The 23,359-nt window shown below is 43.4% G+C and overlaps 1 protein-coding gene across 1 annotated transcript in view; it reads right to left on the bottom strand.

Moving 5' to 3' along the window:
* Nucleotides 1-20,262, bottom strand: part of skila (SKI-like proto-oncogene a) — a 33,900-nt gene extending 13,638 nt beyond the window's left edge. The window contains exon 1 of the mRNA XM_016677271.1: nt 18,981-20,262. Within this exon, the coding sequence (XP_016532757.1) occupies nt 18,981-20,102 (1,122 nt within the window). The 5' untranslated portion in view covers nt 20,103-20,262. The remainder of the gene's footprint in view (nt 1-18,980) is intronic.
* Between the last annotated feature and the right edge of the window lie 3,097 nt (nt 20,263-23,359).

Here is a 23,359-nt window from a genome sequence, read left to right as displayed (position 1 = left end):
CTTATCTACTTTGCTCTATATCTGTGCAGACCAATTAGAAGGACAGGGCTGACTGGGATTAGGTTTCATGCTTGGGGCAAACATTGCCAGAAAGAAAATGTTAAAGATTTTTCTCCACCCTTTGTGACAACAACTGACAATCTTCCACATCACTAATGAGAAATTCTGACCCACCCCTCTTTGCAGAATTTGCAGGGGTTTCAAAGTGTTAAAGGCCTGTTTACGGTACATTCACATCCTAAACTAAATTCTGTTTAGTCCACTTTATTTTTTTAATCAAACTCTAGTTTGTTTGCCTGGAAAGTCTAGTTTATTTATAGTTTATTTAGGAAGGTATGAATGTGCAATCTAGCTCTGATGTGGATCAAAAAAGTGAACACTGTTCCACCTAAAAACCTATATTTCGGTTCAGATTAAGTGAATTCTGGAGTGATTCGAATGCATATGTGAATGCCAAGCAGATCGAAGACCACTCCAAAAGCAGGAAGCAAACTACTGCGCAGGGCATTGTGGGTAAATATAACCAAAACAAACGCACAAGACAAATACTAGTGGGAGAAACGACTTGTGGTCTTTTGCCAAAGACAAAAAAGAAATCCTACAACTGCTAAAATCTGATGCTGCTCTTTCTCTGACAGAATTTCATGTCACTGGCCTGAATTAACGGTTGCATTAATTACTGCAAGTCATCAAAAAAAGCGTTTAAAATGACTATCACCATTTCCACAACGATGGATTTCATCCATCCATCCATCCATCCATTTTCTGAACACCCTTGTCCCTCAGTGGGGTCGGGAGGGGTGCTGGTGCCTATCTCCAGCTAACGTTCCGGGCGAGAGGCGGGGTACATCCTGGACAGGTCGCCAGTCTGTCGCAGACGATGGATTTCATCTGTTATTGAATTTCTTTCGACCGGGTCAAGGCTTGTTGCTTTTTGAGATCCTTTGGTCTACTTCATGTTGTTGGACAGGTTCGATGTCTGTTTACTACCACCGATCTGGCAGTAAACAGACCTGATCTCTGCTAGCAAAACTGAACTCAAGAAATGCCATTAATCCATTATTTACTTAGATAACTTTTATTCTACTGTTATCTTTATCTACATTAAAATTAATTTGATGATTCCATAACGTACATTCACAGCTCTATACATTTACTCATTCCTTTCCACTACTGGTCGCTTGTCTCTCAGTGTTTCCTGCACACCTGACAGCTTTACACCCACCACCCACACAAGAAAACACACCAGGCTCATTATCACTGCTGCTCTCTGCTCCTTAATGAACCTGGTCGCGTGCAAATGTTCACACATATCAACAACCACTCCCCCCGTTCCCCCGTCTCGTTCGCTCAACCCCCCACCTTACTTTAGTAGCACGGATACCAGGCTGCTGCTTGGTCTTAATCTCCACTAATGAAGCACCTCTCTCATTGGAGACGCTCCTGTGACCCACACACACACACACAGAGAGAGGCAGACGTGCTCACAAACAGCCCTTCTAACCCCCCGGATGTCTCCAGTCCTTTTGTCAGGCCGTGGCTCGCCTTATGACAATGTGGATTAGCATTCCACGCACTCGCTCAGCTGAACTCTGCCCTGTTGTTCCTAATCACCAGCAGTCTGCCTGCTGCTGCGGCTACACTCATGCAGCGCCGGCGAGCGCTCCGCTCTAGACACAAACAGCCATGTGAACTCCCAACGGTGACCCACTTCCAAAGCCTCGGTTCAGTCTCCCGACCGTTGGGCTCCGGCACGTGACATTTCTGCAGCAGATGCACTAATGTAGCACACACAAAAAAAAGTGCTGTTTTGGGAGCGCTATTAGACGGCAGGATACTACACACATCCATGACTCTCCATCACTGTGCTCAGAGTAAAAGCACTTCGTTTTTCTGCATGGAGCGACATCTGTGCAGACATTTAACGTCCACCAGCAGCTTTAACAGCATCTGGGCTTTTCTCTTCTTCCTTTTCCACCTGAACTTTGCAGCTAAAAGCATCTTAAACCAAAGGAGGATTTTTGTGTCTTTTAAACTATTTCTAGCTCAGTTTTAAGGATAGAAATGGAATTCTGCTACAAGGACAGGATTGAGTGAGTGATTGTTCTGCTTGTGCACAAACATTTTAATCTATTTCAGCTGATTTCTGCACCAGATGAAGAATTTTGGATTTAAGAAAGGAAAGTGAAGGCTCAAATCCAGCCTCAAATCCGCTGCAGAGGGACGAGTTTCTACTCCGTCATTATTCTATTCTTAGCAACGTGTTCATCGGTTAAAGGCGAAGGTGCCATGAACGCAGACTGACATGCTGAAACACAGAGACGCAGCCGGGTCAGAGGTCAGGTTCTCCTCCTCGGAGTCAGGCGAAGCCTCCAGATGTCTGCCGTCTAAACGCAACAGACATGCTCAAAGTTGACTCCCGGCTATAAATACGCGTGCTGTCTCCTTACATGCATAATGAACAAACATGCATCAGCAAAGTGCTGCATGTGCCGTTTAAATTATTTAAAACGATAGTTGAAGAATAAACAGACATTCGTTTCAGACAACAGTAATGTGAGAGAAAGTTTTCCAACTCATTTAAAGTACCATCCATGCATAGGTATGCAAGAGCTGTTCTAATTTTATCATGCCACAGCTACAATCTTCAGTGTATTTTATTGGGATTTTCTGTGACAGACCAAAACAAAGTAACGCATATCTGAAGCGGAAGGAAAAAAACTGCATGTTTTTCAGAATTAGTTACAAATAGACAAGCTTTGATCAATTTTTCTGCCAAGTCTTCTTTTCAAAAAAGCTCAAACACAGTCAGATTGGAAGGAGAGAATCTGTGAATATGAATTTTAAGATTCTCCCATCCAAAGTTTGCGATGTGGTTTTATAACTTCTACGAATGTAACATAATTTTATTTTTAGGTTTTGGAGTGTTTTATATGAATAAGCATTAAAAATTGTTTCATTTCCTCCTAAATCACAATTATGTGCTACTTTGTGTTGATCTAATCACATAAAAACCCAATAAAAACATTGAAGTTTGCTTTAATGTGCAAAATATGAAAAACTTCAGTGGCATGAATACTTGCCTATACAAAGAGGAGGAAACAACCAGAGTAGAAACTATTTTCTGACCTCATTAACCTCCCTTTAGCACCCGCAATCAGGCTACTGACCTTACAGTAAAACAATAAAACCGTGCCCATGTATGCAAAAGCACACAGACAAGCACAACAAGTTTTGACAAGCCGAGCGGCAAACCTGATCAAGAGTGCAATAAGGGTTAGGTCTGACCTTTCATCCCCAAACCAGTATAACCATTTTGTTTTTGCAATTTAAATCCCTCAAAACTAGACAGAATCGTCTTCACCTCTAGTAAAACCAACACATCAGCGGTTGGGGTACTAAAACTGAAACTCCTAGAAGCCACCACAAACCCAAACCGTGGCACTTTAACCCCCATCTGACCACTTTTAAGCGGCAGCCATTAGCCCGAGAAGAGGAAGTAAACAGCCTTTATTTGGGTGCCTTTCCTATCTGCTTCAGACAGTGAGCCAGGGGGGTGGGAGGGGGAGAGGAACACACAAGCACTGAGACAGTCAGTCACACCCTGTCTGTCTGTTTCTAAACCACATCCTGTACTGCTGCAGTCATCAGCTGTGTCAAAGATCAAACTGGAGAGACACACATCTACTTCCTGCTTGAACCTCGCAGAACACACAAACAGAGGATGTGCCGAAGGGTGATGCAATCTTTTAAGCCCGAGATTCTGGGCGTGGTTTGCTCCGGAGGGGTCCCACCTGGCAAATCGCATGAGGAGGACACCGGAGACCTTTATACGATGGTCTTAATCCAATAAGCCATTTATCCACAGACTGGGAGCCACACTTTGTTTCAGCAGCCAAATCGATAAGAAGCCACAGGGGAAGCGGGCAGTAAAGTGGGGCAATTAAACCAATGTACTTTCCTTTTTTTTTTTTCTTCTTCTTTTTTTTTTTGTTGCTGTTTGCCGACTTTTTTTGTACTGCAGAATTATACGAGCGGACTTCAAATCTTGACTCATTCCTGTAAGAATGTATAAAGCAGGTCATTCGTCGATGGTGGTCTCTGTTTGATGCACGTGCAAGGGACCGGATTGCTCAACGTGTTTTTCTTTTGATTTAGTTTTGCAAAGACAGATAAGAGGCGCAGAAACAAAAGGAGTTTTCTGACAGGTGGTGACAGAAGCTGGAAGTAAAAGAAAAATTAATATCACAAAAAGAAAAAACTGAGGCAGAAAGCCAAAACAAACCAGCAAATAAACGGTCTTTCTCTGTGTCCTTCCACTCAGACACACACACATCTGTTCCACCTTTTATTTCTACATGTAAAGTGAAAGATCAGAGACAGACAAACACACTGATAAGCATCAGCTGGGTTAGTCATGAACAAGCGTTCCTCTCACACACATTCACAAAGAGGGCAGATGAGGACAGGTACATTCCCAACTTGCTTTGGCTCCAGACGGAGAGGACGGGATTTTTTGCAACACGTCTCCTCCGTCTAGACGGTCAAACATGTGGTTTTTCTCCCTCCCCTCTTTTACTTTCCTTTCCTCCTCCTTCCTCCTGGCCAGAGTTCCAGTCGGCCATTTTACAATTTGCACAATCAGGGTTTAATGGCTAAAAGCGGCAGGGTACAATCGTGGACGTCTGTGCTGGAAAATGGGCAATCTACCTGCTAATAGTTCGTCCGATCCGCCTGGTGCCGTGACTTGACTTACACAAGTTCAATTTAGAAACTCAAACAGAGTTTTTGTTTGTTTGTTTGTTGTTTTTGATGTCTTTTTTTTTTTATATATAGTTTTAATGTTTCCAGAAACATACGTCCCTAATTTTTATTCGATTGTTTTAAAAACTCAAAACAAGCAAATTAAAGTACATGCTGCTGGGTGACACTTTAAAAAAAACATTAAAATTGGTGGCAAGTCTTGGTTTCGAGGCATTTATTTAACAGGAAATAAGGTTCTACATTTTCAGTATATGACCTGCCAAATGTTTTATGAAACTTTACAGACATTTGAGAACAAACATTTTACTCTAAAAGTAGTTGTACATCAGACTCACATTGTGCATCCTTCCCAAACAAGGGACTGAACTTTGCTTCCAATTTAAGGAGAAACATAATATTTTCTTGCTTATTTCTAATTTTGGCATCCGGGCTCATGACCCAGAGTAAGTTTAAAGACAATAGTTTATTGTGTGAGTTCTTAGATTAGTTTAGTTACAGATCAGCAGGGAAAACTGGGCTAAACTGAGGAATTTGGAGAAGTGAGATTCAGATCCAAAAAAGAAGCTACACTTTTTATACTCAGGCAAAATTAATTACAAAGTCAAGATTTTGTTAAAACAGTTTGAAAACATACGCTTAAGACGGTGCTTTAAAGAACAGAGAATTCAGCATAAACATGGCGCATAAAAAATGATCAATATTGTCCCGTTCTGTGTCTCTGCGTTCTGAACAGTGATGAAACGGTGCGCCAAGATATTGTGGGCGATGTACATCCCCTGCAGACATTGCTTCATAAGCAAAAAGTACAACTGAATTATGTCACACTTCTCATCATGTGTCTGTAGAACTGTGACTAATAGTCCTATGCAGACAGCACATATTGCCTCATAATACACTTATAGCCTCTGAAAGAAAGGAAGAATGATTCACTGCTGTGAAACGGTGTCCAGAGTTAGTTTTGATAACTGAAATATTTTACTTGCATTATTAGAAATAATTAGTGCAGTTTCTCTACTCAGGCCCTTTTATTCACCCTCCACTATTATTAGCACCTGCTGATGAACCTTAAAATAAAAGATATTATATAATCTCAGAGGAATTTTTAAAGTTTTATTTCGAGAACATTGACAAAGTGGTGGTGTAGAAATACTTTTTTTTATATATATCTTCACCAGGGGTGACAGTAACTACTATGTAAAACAGATTATATTGCTTTATTCCGCAGGTGAAAATTTGAAAACCTTTATTTCTGTTAATTATGATTATTTTTCTCCTCCAGGTAATGAAAATATGACATTCAAAATTAAAATATTACATAAAAAATACACTAAACACAGAAAAGCATGTTCAATACCTGCCTAAAGGTTGTTATTTTCAAACATGCCTCATCTGAGCAAATTCTATTAATTTATTGAACATGACTGTATCTGAGCCATTAAAGAAATATCAACCGTGCAGCACAGAGGATAGTCTCAGACTGCACTGCTCATGTGCAGAAATGTGCGAGCGCCACGTTCCCCTCCTCGGCACCCCTTGTTCAGAGATCATCAATTACCAAAGCCGTCAAGGCTCACCTGCATTAGCAAGCCGGGCCCGGAGACAGAGACGTCGATGCGTGCACACACACACACACACGAGTAAACAGACATCCTATCAAACAATGGCTCCATCAAACAGTGATGTGGGAGGATGACGCAGTTTACTGCAAGCAAACAAATAGAGACACGAGCAGACACACTTCATGCTCCCAGGAGGACACATCGACTCAGAATGAGGCCAGTGGGCCCTTGTCTTGTCTGCCGATGACTGTACTCATCATCTGAGCTCTAACTGGGACACCGTTCACACAGCTTCTGTGTCTGTGAGAGAACTGCAAGCTCTTTACAAGCCAAAAAGGAAGAAATCCTCCACAATTGATTGCAGTTTTTGCTCGTCAGAAGGCAGGGTACCGCTTTAACAAATCGTGTTTGAATCGGTCGCCTGGTTTTCTGCACAAGGGAGTTTGGCTTACTATTTGAAACGGATGAAACAACTCGGAGCGCTTGGAGACAAGAGGCGAGTGAGAGAGCCGTGGAGAGGACGAGCGTTGCTAAGCAGACTGAAAGCTGAGAGAGGCTGTCAGCAGGCCAGCAATGCACTGCTATCACTACAGAAAGAGAAAAACACAAAATGGAGACGCAGCCCGACCCGTTTTCAAGGCAAAACTAAATTTACACAGCAATAAAGAGTTGCTCGGCTGTTAAACGTATTTTAAATCACTATACACACGTCTAATTAGGACGAATTAATGCTTAATCAGTGCAGAGAAATCAGACGTTGATCAAAATCCAACAATTTTCAGCTTCATCTCCTCCAATTGGTGACTGACTGGCTGGAAAATCAAACATCTAATCGTTTTCCTATCAGTGACCAAATGCTACGAGTATCCAGGTCACACTAACAGCGGTCTTCAGGGTGGAAGCTGTTACTGAGGAAAGAATATTCAAAGTGTCAATGATCTATTTAAAATGAAGTGAAAGGAAGATGTAAGAAGCTATTCACTACAACATGCCAAAATACACTGCAGTTATTTCAGGCTGTGGGAGAGCAAGAGAGAGCAAGACTTGTTTACGGGGAGGCTCAATACAATAAAGTATTATAGACAGCGCTTTTAATCTCTGTCTGTAACGAAGCATCATGGATTAGGAAATGTTGCAGCTTTTCAGAAATCTCATCACTGTTTTAGTTTAACTAATTAAGCTAACTGCTAATATAAGATGGTAAAAACAGCTTCAGATGTCAAGTTTGTGGATAAAAACCTTCGTTACAGAACTGAACTGGCTAACATCTATATTGGCAAATCAAAAACTAGAAGCTGGCAACAAGATTCTAGTTGGTGCATCTCTGCCTGTTGCAACAAATCAATTAATCACATGATAAATTAAAATAAGCTTGATAATTTCCATTTGCAGGGTGGTTTGTTTTTCTCGTATCTCTCTTTTTACCAAAGACTGAATGATGGTCTGGTGCATTTGTCTGAACTAGAAGGACAATCTTGTTTCTTTTCTATTTTATGTGTTGATTTAGATGTTTTGCTTATTCATTTTGGATATTTAAAATGTCTTCCAGTTCTAGTGTTAAATGTTTATTGGTCTTTGAGAGGGTGTACTTGCATTAATATGCCATTACCATTGCATTACATGAAAATGGTAGTTTATATGTTAGCATGACAGTCCTAGATAAATCTGTAAATAGAACTACCCCAGACTGAGATTTTAGTGCTTCTTTACTAGCAATCAATCAGTCAATCCTCAGTTTGGTTTCGTTCTGCTGAAGCGTGGAAAGCTGCATTAACGTCTGAGCTGTCACAGCCAACGATGAGGTTGGAGGAGGGTAAAAAAAAAGGGAGGGAAGGCTGGAAAACTGTAGAGCTTCAGGAGATCCAGATCCAAGACACAGTCACAGTGTTACAAAGGGAAGTTTTCACCTGGCTAAAATGCCCCGCAGGGTCAAATCTATCAGAGCCACATGGAAAGAGAGGCTGTTGAATTCAAGCAGGCTCTGGGTACGGTGGCTGTTCTGCAGGGAGCTCAGGTCTCATTCATATTACATGCAGCCGCTTGTTTGAAGCCTCCACTGCTGCTACTTGAATGGACAGCTTGGCTTTGGCCTCCACATCTCTGGGGCTCCACAATCTTTCTTTCAGACTCACACATGAGCTATTGTTTGGTCAAGAAATATTAATATTTCTGAAAGTGTCTCTTTTTTTCCTTCAGAGGAAGTCTCTATCTAATCTAAAGCTGAAATACCCTCAGTCGAGTCGATCCTCCGTTAGCGGTCTGGAAGGCACAACAGAGGGCAGGAGAAGCCCGTTCGTCTGTGGAAAAACCTGGTTAAGGCCTGAGTCAGAGCACTAAGTGAACGCACCTGGGCGAAGATCAAACGGACTGAGTGAGAGACCTGCGCCGTAATAAATCTTCGTCCTGGCTCCACAGTGACGCTGATGAGTGGAGAGCAGACCGCAGCACGGATGGAGCGCCGTGACTCATGCTGCAGGACGGCGGTGGGAGACGTGGGATGGGGGGGAGGAAGTATCTGCTGGTGGCTGCATTTTATTTTATATTTGTTTGTCTGACCCCTTGACTGCCTTTAGGAAGAGATGCGGTCTGCGACTTCTGAAGGGTTCCTGCGAGACCGTGACGACTGGCGGGTCATCGTGGCATTCCAACGTCACGGTAACGACAAGGACGTTCCGTCTCCCATAAGGTGCACAGCCTTGCTGAACAGAAAACGAGGCGGGGATGGCTGTCAGAGCAGCTGACAAATAAAAAAAGGAAGAAAAAAAAAAAGGCAACCCTGCCAAAAAATCTGCATCGTTAGACTGACTGCTAGATCCCCTTCAACATGAGTCAGTCTTACGAAGAAATACAGCACGGATGGTCTCATCGGGGATCAGGATGTGTCTCAGCCGGTTAATTTTGATAGCGATGACAAATCAGATGTCTGGCATTACAACGCGCACATGTCACAGGAACTGGTTAAACTGCAGCCAGATTGTAAAAAAAAAAAAAAAACCACAAGGCAAACTGCGCTCTGCGAAGGATAAAGTCAAGGGTAATAAGACCCTGTTGAGGGCCAAGTCTCTCCAGCAGCAAGGCTGCAGCGAAGGAACAGGCAACAAACAATGAATGCTGCATACGCCACAGAACTTCGCAAATGCATTCATACCCTGCCAACTTTTTCAAAATGCAACCTTCAGATAGCAGTAGATTAGTAAACCTAAGTGTAAAGATCTAACACTAAGCATCACCCTGAAGGCACCATCCACTCAGATAAACATGGTGGTGGCAGAATCATGCTGTGGAGTTGCTTTTCTTCAGCAGGTTAATGATCTCAAGTCCAATTTGACCATACGAGGGAAAAACATGTCGGCATCTACATGTGAAAATCTGTTAGGTAGGGTTGCAATTAGCAATTATTTTAGTAATCAATTATTCTATTGATTAGTCTGATGATAACCACATTTAACCACTTAAGATTTTTCATGTGAAATGCTCAGCCCTTTCTGCTTGACTCATCAATGAAGTGTAGGGCTAATCTGTTTATCATTTTCTGGATTACCGAATTACTAATTGGACAGAAATGGCCTTTGTTTGAGTCTGTATACGTCAGGTAACGATTAATCAGTTTAAGAGATTAGTTGATTATTTCAATAATCGATTTCTCATGATTAATCTGATTAATTGTTTCAACTCTACTGCTCTTTATAGGACTTACTGTCATTGTGATGATGCTTTCTGACACATAGTCATCACCACTACTAGTTTCAAACAAGCCGTTACCATTCCCAGCTCATAGCTGCATATTGAGGTCAGAAACTTTTTAGTTATAGAGTTGATCTAGAGGGAGAAGCAGAACCAAGCCTCTATTTACAGCAACTAATTGAGCTGCTACAATCTCCCAAGGGAAATGAAGCAAAAGAAAACAGTGTATATCCTGAAGAAATATCAGTGAGACGGATGATTCCCATGAGCAACGTCGATGCAGGTGGGATTAACAGTGAGATAAACATCACCATTTGGCAACGGAGGGATTGAAAGTAATAGAGGAGCGGGCCGAAGTGCAAAATGTCCCTCGCTTCTTTCTGCTTCCTGGTTGCTAACTTTACAGTTTCGCCTTGAGCAAAATCGCTCAGAGCCCCTGGTGAGATCAGGATTTATGGGGGTAAAGAGACTGCCGACGGTGGAACGGGAAGAAAACAGTTGGGAGGTGTTTGAAGTTTAAGCTAGTGGAGCAAAGGTGAGCCTAACAGGGCCAAGCAGACCGAGTTTAGCAGGTTGGAGCTGTGCTGGGCTTTCTGTTTTCATTCGCAGTCTAGACTTGAGGCAGAAACTAACAACAGATCATGGAAACACTTAACTCGGCTGCCACTGTGGGTTATTAAAACATGTGTGGCCGTCAGACTGGAAGACTGCGGCCGGCTAATCTCAAACATTGCGAGCAGAATTACTTCCATGTTGAGATGGCGAGGCATTACCGCACGGGGTGATAAATTAGCAGCAAAGTGGATGGATGGGGATTCGTTTTAATAGAGCGGCCCTTCTTTTTTCCCCCGGTTTCCCCGTGTTTGCAACATGCATAATTGATCCGTGTGGTGGCTGGGCTTAATGTGTTGTGGATGTGCAGCGCGGCGGCCCAGCGGGACTTATGACACGCCTTTGATATCCTGTTTATCTGCTTGTCTGGGAGATGGAGGACTTGGAGGGCTTGGGGGGGGTAAATAAGCGACAGAGAGTTGGAGTGAGCTGCATATGTTGGTTCTCCTGTGGATCGCTTCGTCTCTGGTTTTCTCAGTTTATGTCTTCATTAATCACCGTTCCCAGGGGGAGGAGCCTTTCAAATGCAAACGCACATTTCCCCACGCTGCCTGGACACCAACCTGCTTCTATGGCTGTCTCCCATGGAGACCAGACAGCGGACGGCTAATCTTCTCATCAGCACGTCGATTAATTAATACGGAGACTCATCACTCCGGTCTCATGGAAAACAACTGAGGCGAGCCACTCGGATGCATCTCTTCTCCACCAATCAGTCTTGTTTGGACTCGTAGCTCATTACATGGAACTGCTGCTGATTTCACCCGTTATCAGGCTGGTTTTCCTTAGAAGCAGCAAACTGGCCTGGTGCCCCGAGGGGAGGGTAGGAGAGACGAGACGGGGCGAGGCAAACATGCAAACAAGCCGTCAGTCTGGGACACTTTTAAAGCCTGAAGGACGACTGGGAGGGGCCTGGCAGGTTTGTTTAGTCTGTCTGACTGTTGGCGAACCTGGCAGAGGCTCCTGTGTAGAGACAGAGCCATCTCTGCTGATAAAAGTAAACCCACTTCAGTGTGAGCGTGGGCTGGTATGAGATTCAGTAAATAAACCACACCAAAAAAAAAAACGGTTAAAACAAAGATGAATTACATCCAATTGCTTTTATAATAATGTTATCTGCTTCGTTTGTTTATTCATATTCTGACTTTGATACGTCGATTTAAGTGAGGAGGATTTAACAAATCAGTCAGAAATAAGATGCATTCTGATGCATTCACTAAATGCATCAGAAGAAGTGCTCCAACAAAAAGCATGCACTTTGATGCATAATTGAGGATTCTCTTGCAATTTGTGCATTTTCTACTGCATACAAAAATACAACATCTATCATCAAACCTCCAGTACATTTTCCTTTGATTATGTGTGGTACATTCCCCTGGAGAAAAAGCTCTGACATCAATAAAAAATAAATAAAAATCTTGAAGAGTAGTTTCAGCCAGGACAATCGGTGTATCTAAATAATAAATGAAGCAGGTTTCTTTATTAATATCTTCTAAATAATACAAAACTAGTACTTATCCTGTGTTCATTGGTCAGAAAACAGCTGGATTTGTCTGTCTTTCAGCTAGTTGATCAAGCAAAAACTATCGGGTTCCAGTGACCGGGCCAAGGCATGAAATGACCGACCAGTAAAGCAACGCTCCATGTTTTACCATAATGTAGAGACTGCGAGCTGCTGCAGGACTAAACCATGTAAAGACCTTAACTGTTCCGAGGCCCCTGAGCATGTGAAACCTAAAACCCCAGAATATTCTTGTCTATTTAAGACAAAGACTCAGAAGTAATGACTTTGGCATTCCTCCAGCGAGCTCCAGTGCGCTTACAGCTCTGTAATACTGCCACTGACCTGCTGGTGACACAGCAGAGGGCCCCTCTGCTCGGCTCCTCCCACCTCGAGGGGCCCCGCTCAGTCCTTTGCAACAGGCAGCATGGTCACATACAACAACCATCAGCACTCCTACCCAGCAAACTACAGTGGGTTCAGATTATAGGTTTCTCTGTTCAACACCAGCAGCTCTGTGTTTAGTAAGAGAAACACCAAAATGGGGGTCTGTCTGTGTGCTGGTTGTTAGGTGGCGTGCATGTGATTGGTCACCCAGGAGGGTTGCTACCGGACAGATTGGAGATTCAGCTCAGGTCCTGGAGAGGTTAATTTTCAACTGGAGGGCAGAGGAGACCTGGGCCCCAACTCCCCCAGTAAGAACCGAATAGATGTGGACGAGGTCGGTGAGGAGTTGTTTGTGACTGAATAACATTTAGACTGGCCTGCGGTGACTTAACCTCCCCAATTCTTTCCCTCCCTTCTTCCTACATTCGCTCTGATTTTTCTCATTTCACTCCTCCTCTCTCCTCTCTGTTTTGTGTCATCTGCATCTCGTCACATCCATCAAGGCTGCAGATCTGATCAATAACCGTTGGCCTTTCCGCCTATCTGCCTCGCAGACGCACACAAGTGGTCTTATTGCTTATGTAATGATCGACTTATCAGGTCATTTGACCGCTTACTTTGTTACTGTTAGCCGACTGGGGCCTGGGGGGCATTCAGAGATACGATGTGCACCAGGGAGGAAGGAGATGAGCGGAGGATTGCAAACCGAATGTTGGAAGATAAAACTTTTGAAAGTATGAACTCAAAGAAAAATTGTGAATAAAGGGGAGGGAAAAGTAGCAACGATGACACGGTGAACGGTTACCATCATGTTTATGGCTGTCAAGATATTTTGTGTTTTCAAAAAGCTGGGGTTTAGATAATTGTAAAAAGTTAAGATCTCACAAGCTTTAATGATTCAAAGTCCTTACAATCAGAAATCAACGGATGACCATGACAAGCTAATTTGAAGCCTGCTTAGCCCCAACCAGGGGCATGTGCCAACCCGTCACTCTGAGCTAAAGGTGGCGAGCTATTAGTGGCTTGTGTTAAGCTGCTAACACCAGGCTGGGTAATCAAACACATAACCTGACTATTGAAACCAAACTCAAATATCTCGTTTGTGCTACGATAAAAAGCTAATTCTTATCCTTTTCACGCTGCAAGTCAAATTAACTTGATTTTAGTTTTCAGTTTTTGTGTAAATACTGTGATATTTCTAGTTAAGGTTATCAAACCGTGAGAAGCTCAACGCGACCCTCGCCTAATTAGCATGTTTGCAAAAATCCAATTAGATGCGAGCATGACAGAGAGGCAGACGCAGCAGACTGCCCAGGAGCCAGCCAGAGACTACAGCTGCGCTGCTCTGTGGTAATGAAGTCACTGGTTTCCAAATAGCAAACAGAAGAAGCCAGAGAGAGAGATGCAGCTGTCTGCCGTCTGTGCCGCAGCCTCTGTGTCAGCCCGGCCGGGGGAGACAGACAGAGGGAAGGCTGTTCCCTCCGTCTGACTCCTCTGACTCTGGGCCAGCTAGACGCTGCAAAACAAGGCCGGTGCAAATAAGCAACACATGTCAGGGGTTGCGCTCGCAGACGCCTTAAAGATACGCCTCACGTATCAGGTGTGAAACTGAATGCAAGGACTCTAAGAGGAAAAAAAAAGAAAAAAAAGTGAAACAAAATGTTGTTTGTTGTGGGGTTTTTTGTTACCCGTTGCTTAGCTAAAACCGATGCAGCAAGGTGGAAAAAAAAAAAAAAAAAGCAATCATCAAATCTGAATTTGTTTTGTTACTTCCTGTCTTCTTTGGAAACCAAATAAAGGAACAAAGAAAAAAAAATATGACGCCACCTGATGTCTGACTGTAGAGTCTAAACCACTTTCACAGGCTCATGCGGGCAAAATGAGCCCATTGTTTGTGGAGTACCAAAATAATCTGTTTAATAAGGCTTCGGCTTGCTGTTGCTGTCTGTTCATGGCGTCCGTCAAGCAAATTTTATTTACACAGCAGGGATCTGCAGACAGGCCAGCCGGGCCTCCAGGCACAAGGCGCCATTTACAGAGCGCAGGTCCTGGAGGTTTTAAATCCATCTACTTAAACCAAACAATCCCAACAGGATATGGGACTTTCTAGCCGCTGGAGAGGGAAGGAAAAGAAAAAAAAAACCTGTTCTCGTCTGCATCTCATCTCGTCTCGCTAGTAAATGTGCACATTGACGGCGTGTGTCAATAAGGACTCATGGGAAAAAGGGGGTTCATGTTCGAGGCATGAACCAGAACGCAGGGATGCATGCATGGCTGGCCTTCTGTTCACATCCACTGGGATGTGGAAAAAATGAGTCACGCAGCCAGTGGAGTGGAGGCGGCTGGACACCAAGAGTCTGGAGGATGTTCGGGGTTGAGCGACATGTCCTCCTCGTTTCCTCTCATTTGCGCACATGTGCAGGCGCGGATCGCGCTGCCATGGGAGGGGAAGCGCCGTGTTGTGACTGAGTGAAGCGGGACGCTGCCGGGTCACCTTGTTCTCTAACTATTGACCTTTTATACACTCATACATCCGCTCTCAAGAGGAAGGGAGGGCTGGAGGCGGGTTGAGTGTCATCATCCTTTAATGTCGAAAATCACCTGCTTCCTGGAGGACTTCCATGCCGGGATCTCTCCAGGAACATGGCTCCTTGTCACTTTGTACTTTCCTGAATACGGATGCATTGACTGGCATCTCCGGAAAAGATGAGAAAAAATAAACACTGCTGCAACTAATATTTAATTTTAGTAATCGATTATTCTATCAGTTCAGTAATTAATCGTACAATTAATCACACAAAAATTGGCACATATATAGTATTAGAAACACATAAAAAAATGCAATTAAGCAAATGATTAAATTAATTTATTAATAAAATAAACATTTTATTGCCTTAAAGGCTTGTAGCGCAAGCTGGATGCAACTCCAGCTAAAAATATACTTCTATCAACAGCATGTGAAAAGCTCTGCTTTTTCTACAGTGTAGGAATAATCTGTTTACTATTTTTTAAGTAATCATTGGATAGCAAAAGTTGCTTATATTCTATAATAAACTGCCACCTAAGAAGTTCAGGGTTTAACTACTGCTCTGAATCTGTTGTTCTTCCAGCAAACATACTTTTTTTTAGCCTGTACACTCCAGTTAATTAATCTATTAAGAGATTAGATGACGATTATTTCAATAACTGATTCATCACGATTAATCCGTTTAATCCAATTAATCGCTTCAGCCATAATCTCATCTGACCAAAGCATTTAATTTAAAATCCCAGTAGTCTTTAGCAAACCACACAGAGTTACGTTTGTGGTGGTAGGATAGAAACAGCTTTTTTCTGGCTTCACTCCTAAACAAGGCATCTAATGTTGCTTCTGGTGATGCCACTCTTTACCCCGTTTACCGTGCTGCTCGCTGTGTGTGGGGGAAAGATAAACATGGCTCCTCATCCAGCCTAGTGGCTGAAAGAAACGGCCGTCTGTCTGATGTCCTATTTATAATCGAAGGGATACAGAATGTCAAAGATTCCCAATAAGAGCCTCTAAAACTGGTCATCTTAGAAAAAAAAAGTAGTTATGCATTAAAAATTGCTTTATTTACAATTATTTTTTAAAGAGATTGTTACGGTACCTAGCATTATCCCACATACGATTTTGATAAATTAATAAATGTACTTCAAGTGAAAGTTGGATTTTCCCAACAAAGGCAGAGAAATCAGGAGCAACTAAAAGTGATACTGGAGGTTTCTAATGAAACTAAAGTTTGAAAAGGGCACAGTGGGGTAAGACGTCGTCACCAGCACTGACGTTAAAGAGAAAGAGTGTGGAAATCACCTCAGAGAAGAGACAGCACCTCGAACTGTGGTGAGACGCAGGCTCCAGAGAGCCTGACAAAGTGTGAGACAGAGACGAAAAATGTGTCACACTGGCCTCCAATTATCTGCTCTTTACACACACACACACACATACACATGTTTGTGTTGCTATCTTTGTGGGGACTTTCCATTGACTTCCATTCATTTCTACAACCTAAACCTTACCTTTACCCTTTTCCTAACCCTAACCATCACATACCTAACCCTAACCCTAACCAAAACTCAATTCATACCTTAGCCCTAAATCTGACCCCTGACCCAAAAACAGGGTTTCCCCTCGTGGGGACCAGGCTCCGGTCCCCACAAGGAGCGATTGGTCCCCACAACGTAGTATATGTCAGGAAAATCGTCCCCACAAGGTATTACAAACAAACACACACACACACACAAGCACGTACATGGAGCAACACCGTCTGACACATAAAAAAAGCACACCGAGATGTTAGGACTTATAATCCAACATGATGCTTTGGTGCTGTTGTCGCCCGGGTCCATTGTTGTTCACTGAGTGCATTTCCGTTGCGGCAATAAAAGACGTCTTTTTTTCCAACCTCTGAGAAGAAACCTCCGAGTCGGAGGGATGGGAAAGGGGCGGAACAGGAATGCGGTTAGGATGCAAGACGAGACAGCAGACGGCGTTTCCGCCGCATCCACACGCTCCAAGTCAACCAGACACGGAAGAGGGAAATCGTTTGTCTGTTTCCCAAACACACAAACATTTGTGTGTTTGTTTTGGAGTCCATCTCTGCGCACATAAGCAGCCGCTTTGTTAGGAAAGGTGACAAGTAAACCATGTTAGTGAGGGTTGTTGGTTTTGCTTTGACTGTAAGGGGAAAAATTATCTCCATTTGTGCATCAAAGCGTGAACAAACCGCAGCGAACAGACAAAAACATCCAGAGACAATACAAGAGTGAAGCAGGGGGGACGAGGGGGCTCCCATTGTGGTCAAAGGCAGGTCAGGAGACATAAACCACTTCATGGCAGGGGGAGAAAATCTACAGCTTTTCCCTCAGCGACTGTTGACTTTTTTATAGACTTGCTGGCCTTGTGGCTTTGATCATATATTGACGTGTTTTTCCCCCCCCACCCGCAGCAAGAAGAAAGAGAATAAGGAAAACTATCAAGCAATTCAGAGCCTCAGAGATGAGCTGAAGAAATTCAATGAAGCAATTTCAATTTCAGGTTGGCCTCCAGGTGAAGGGACTCTGAAAAATAGCTTTTGCGTGCAGATATTTTCCTTTTTCCAAGAAACACTTACTCCCGACAAAAAATTTAGATTGGAAAAAAAAAAAAAAAAATCTCAAAATAAGCTTGTTTAGGGAACATTATGTTATTATTTAACTGCAAAGGCATGTATGAAAAAAGAGGTTCCAATTTACTGAAGGCAAACTGGAGCAGCATTTCTATTCAGGCGTCCCTAAACCTCCTACGCCGAACCTTTTGTTGAGCGCCATTCCCACTGACCTGCAGGTGACCCCTGAGGGGACAAATGATGCACTTCCTCCTCAGCTGTAGCCAGCTGGACTAACTTAGGTCTGATCAGACCTGGTGAAGCAGATGTCACCACCTGTCCCGGGACTCAGACACACTCTGGGTCAACATTGGTTTAAGAAAACACCGACCATAAGGCAGTCTGCTTCAGCCTAATAAATCAGCCACATATACAGTCCCTCCAGGAGGCAGCCATGCTTTTTTGGAGGGGATTGTTGCGACCTAAAAGTTGAAATTGCGGCACATAATCTCCCAAAACCAAAACAAAACAGGAAATTAACATATTTAAAGTATAAATCACATTTTCAAGTACATTCTTCAGTTGCACCCTTGATAAAAATACAGTTCTGTCCTGAGGAGTTGTTAAGGTGCAGAAGAAGAATCAATAAATCCTACAGAACATCTCAAAATGGTTTCTGAAACAAAACAACCACACAAAAACAGGTAAATGTTGCACACATGCTTTTATCTTCCAGGTTCAGCTTTCAAGAGATGCTGTGACACAGAAAATGAAATTAGAAGGGTGGCTATTGGGGATTGGTCGAAATTCAGCGGAGTTACAGTGATTGGTCAGAAAAGAAGGAAATACTGAAAATATTAAGGTGATTTGTCAGATGTGCAGAAGATGAATGGTGAAAATGCAAGTCTGAGCAAAACTTTCAAATGAGTGAATTTGCTTTAATAGTCACGATCACAACATCACTACTTCCTGTAGGGACTGTATACAGGACACACTGCAGAAAAAATCAAATACATACCTCCCGACACAAAAAATTATAATTTATTTTTTTATTATTAGATAATCCTCCAGAGCATGACAATTTTCACCTTGAACATTTGGTCAGAAACTCTGAGATCCAACCAGCAATACGATCTCATCTAACCAGGTTGCAGTAACAAGCACACCCTTCAATGTGGAAGGTGCAAATGATGGAAGAAGACTGGAAGCTAACTAGCTATTTCAAGAATCAATGAGGCGCACTGATGTGGAAACTATTCAGTGACAAGTTGGCCTCATTCAGGCTGTGACAGAGTGAAAGGAAAGAGCAAGATTTTTAGCAGATAACAAGAAGAGTTAACACAGCACACAACACAAACAATGCTGACTTACTTTGTCAAGGGAGCTCTTGAGCTGATAGTGGAACTTCTCTTTGACCTCGTCCAGCAGCTGCTTGAGTCTGGGCTCCTCCGGAGTCCCCTGGTACTTCCTGGCTAGCTGCAGGTAGCAGGGCCACTTGGCCGAATCAAAGCCCCAGTGGCAGGTCCTCTTATCAGGTGACTTGTGTGAATGCATGACAAACTTCTGTGGCGAAAAGAGCAGCTGGCACTCAACGCACTGGATGCAGGGGGCCTCGGGTTGGGTGTAGAACTGGGGCACGAAGAGACCCTGACACTTGCCCAGACACTGGTGCTCCACCTGGAAGCTGGCCTCGCTTTCCTTCAGCAGGCCCTGAGATAACAGTTTGCCACTGGGGTCGGTGGGGAGGGCGGCGCCGGGACGCAGCAGGGCGTTGCACAGCCGCTGCGCGTCCGTCAGCGTGATGAGGCCGCAGGACGGCGCGTTGAACGGCAGGATGCCCAGCACCTTGAGGATGTGCAGCTGCTCGGCGTCGCAGCGGGAGCAGTAGACGTAGAGCTCGTCGCACACGGTGTTGATCTGCTGGAGCGAGAAGTCCCGCAGCACCGAGTTCAGCACCTGAGGCAGGCAGAGCCGCTTCTCGCCGCCGACCACGAAGCAGGAGATGGACTCTCCTTCCAGCAGAGAGTGGGTGAGTTCGGTGGAGCTGTCGCAGGGAACCAGGAGAGGGCCCCCTCCCAGAACAGGCGGGGAGGGCAGGGGCGGCAGTCCTGCAGGGGAACTCTCGTGGCCCGTTCGGGCCGAGAACGCGGCCGGGCCGCCGAGGGAGCTCTGGCTGCTGAGCGTGAACTGGGCCAGCGTGTGTTTGAGACCAGGACTCAGGTCCAGGGCTTTCACAGAGCCCACAATGTGCAGTTCGCTCCGTGCCTCGCCGTCCATCTCAGCCTCATGGGTCAGATCTTCCATCAGCTCCTTCTTCACCTTGGGAAGTTTTGGGAGGGAGTCCAAGCCGCGCCTCTTCAGATTGATCTCTGCCATCACTCGCTTCTTGATGGGCGCGTCCTCCATCCGCTCCCTGTACAGCCGCTTCATGTTGCCCTTAAAGGAGGTCAAGTCTTTAAAAGGGGTTTTCAAACTGGTCTGGGTGCTGGCCATGTCCGAGTGTGGGAATTATCGTCCTTCGCTTTTTTTTCTGTCTGTTCCTTGTTTTCCTGGTTTCCGTTTTACCCCCTCAAGTCTTTACTAAATGAAAGTCTTCTGGTAGCTGCACACATGCATGATGGTTCCGGAAGGTCTCTAGGTTCTGATCCGCTGTCTAAACACAAAAAAAAAACAAAGAAGGTAGTTTAGAAAAGACGACTCTATACGCTGTAGCGTCTTTACATCCTTTACACAAACTTTACTGGAGTTTATTAGGGATTTAATGTGATACACTAACAAAGTAAAGGGATATAAAAAATTATGTTAAAAGGGTTGAAGGTATTTACATTGAATCCCTCTCAGTCAGTACTTTGCAAATCTTTGACTGGACCCTTTTACGACATGGCTATACTTTGATCGAACCCACTTCATTGCAGCTCTGGCAGCATATTTAGAGACGTGAACTTCCACCTCAGTCTGAAGTTGCATTCTTGCATTCTTCAAACTTTTATTTGTAAAAGTATTTGAAAACCACGTATTCACCTCCTGGTGGCACTACTTTGTTTTCTAACATAAAAGTCTTAAGTTTGTAGATGTCGTATATACATTTTATGAATTTTTTACTCATGCAAAGGCACTATACATCCTGTTCCTGATATGAAAGATAATTGAAAATTGTTTCAGAGCGGTAAAGGTTCACAAAGAGTGTAATGTTTTATGCTGCCTCCGCTTTGGACGGCAGAGGTCAGAGGCTTCCAGCATGGTCCACTGAACCAAATGGCCATTAACCCACTTCACACAAACACAGGAGAAATTTTACATCAGGCAGTCCAAGGGTTTCAAACCAAATTCTCAAGCGCAAAGTGAGAATTTTAACAAACCAGTTTACCAAGACTCAACAGTGCAAAATCCTCTACCACTCTGCCTTTTTTTTTTGAGTGAAAAATAACTTTGCAAATGAAAGAGTCCTTTCCAAACCAGTGCAAAACAATTGATAAAAGCGGTACAACCAGCCAAGACTTGCAGTTTCATAAGTGTCATAAGTGTGCTATATCAAGATGAATAATTAAATCTGGTGTTCACAATTTAAAATGCAGAAATGATAGAAAGCGCAGCAACAGAGTGGAAAATAAGGCACTACGGCTTAATGATCAACTAATCATTTTCCCACGGGTTATGAGTAGTTTGCATCGTTCTGGAAAATAGAAATACCTCTTTTTTTTATTTTCCTCTCCAAGTCTAAGCAGGTTGATGTGTGTGGGCGCTGTAATCTGAAATATTTGTGGGCTACAAGGAGCCACCTTCTCAGGACTCCTTTGATGACGCTGAAGTTGGCACCCGATCTAAAATTTTCAAGTAGGTACTTGACTGAAGGACGATTACAATGCGCTAAAAAATTAACCTGATGAAAAACCAAATTGGAAAAGCACCATTTTAAAGCTTGTTTTCTTATTCATCGCCTAGTTTTTCAATGTGGTCAGTTTTGTCCAGGCAATGAAGAAGTAAAAAGTGTTCCAAAAATAAAAAAAACATCAGCTTTTTGATATTTTACAAATAGAACAGAGATTTAATAAATAACAATGTGGTGATTGAGAGTATTTCTGTCCAGATTTGAAATATCTAGCAATTGCAGTTTTCATACTGCGGCCCATATTTACAGTAGGTTAGTGAAACAAACACAAAGTTATATATTTTTCCAAACAAACTAAAGGTTTTCCAAACCAAAAACTGTATTTTATAGAATTAGTTATTTGACAGCATAATTTTGTCCTATCTTTGTCCATTGTCTCTGTCCATTTTACCTGTCTAGGTACTATTTTCAAGGTTATCCCTATCAAGAACATTGAAGATGCAAAAAATGACTTCAAATTGCAGATATTTTCACTTTTACAAACAAAATAGAAGTTTTGGAAATCACAAACTGTATTTTAAAGAATATCTCATTAGTCTAGATCTATTCTATCCAGGGTTGAGCTTTCTGGGTGGTATCGTTTTTTCAAGAAGAGCATCACCTAAGGTGTTGACTAAAACTAAAACAACAAAAAAGTGCGATAGAAGCCAATTCTGGGTTGTTTTTTTCTTTGAATAAAACAGGGGTGCCCAGCTCCGGTCCTTAGGGGCCGGTGTCCTCTGGTTATGAACCATTAATTTGAACCAAAGTGACATTTAAACCATGCAGGATACTGGCCCTTGAGGACTGTCTGCATTTTCATAATCATTTCTAAGTTTGACCTGTCTAAATTTAAACATGACGCCTTTCAAAATCGCCCCTTTCAAGTTCAAGCTTGACCAGATTCGTTTAATGCGGCGAAATAGTCCTTTATTCAAGCTGCGAATCGGACGCTAACTTCAGCCTTGGTTCGTTAAGATCCATTAATTCACGGCAGAAAGCGCATCGCCCGCAGAGCTTCACTCCAAACAGCATGTGCATCCGTCTGAGAAACCTCGCAAAAATCCGTAAACTTGATCTCCTTAATGTCACTCCCTCCACTTCTAGTATCGTTTTTGCTGCAAGGACACCGCGTAATGCCCCTGCTCTCCCCCCTCCTCCTCAGTCTGTAGCTGCTCTCCTCTGGCTCGGCTCTGGTATGCAGACAGTCCTGATAATGACATTCACTGTCTACGCTACAGTCTGGTCTGGCACACGCCGATCTGCTGAGGGCACGGTTGGGTTTCCGACCGCGGCGTTTATCGGACGGGCGCTGCGGTCGGAAATAAGACTAAGAATATTCCACATTTGGAGCTGTGAACTCGTTCTTACAAAAGATTTAAAAGAAATAAGAAACATCCTCGAATAAATTGCCTGTTGGCTTATTTAAAGAGAAATAAGCAGAAATGAAAACTGATTGGGAAGGAGTGAATTTCCAGGTTATTCTCAGTTAAATGGAGCTCGGACAGGCTAAATTAAGCTTGACCCACCGAGCTCCGTCCACACACCAGCTGACTGACACACACACACCACGGTGTCCGCTTCGACCGACTCACACCGGGGCGCTTACTAGGACGAGTTACCCCGGCATAGTGACCGATAAGCAGGATAACCCAGCGCTAATATTCCAGCGGGCTCACCTCCCCCTGATAGGGAGCGATACGGGAGGCTAAAGGAGATTAGCTTCACCCCCTCCATTCGCGGCGGCTGAACGGAGCAAAACCAACCGTTAATCACAAACCGTATTCCGCTTCAATAACCCCCGCTTTAACCGACCTGTTTTAAAAACTCAATGCTCTTCTATTATCATTATGATCATCATTGGTAGTAGTATCTGTAGTAG

The sequence above is a fragment of the Poecilia formosa genome, unplaced genomic scaffold (genome assembly GCF_000485575.1).
Source record: "Poecilia formosa unplaced genomic scaffold, Poecilia_formosa-5.1.2 Scaffold151, whole genome shotgun sequence".
Taxonomy (NCBI): domain Eukaryota; kingdom Metazoa; phylum Chordata; class Actinopteri; order Cyprinodontiformes; family Poeciliidae; genus Poecilia; species Poecilia formosa.
Note: the sequence above shows the minus strand (reverse complement) of the source record. Positions and strands in the feature narration are given on the sequence as shown.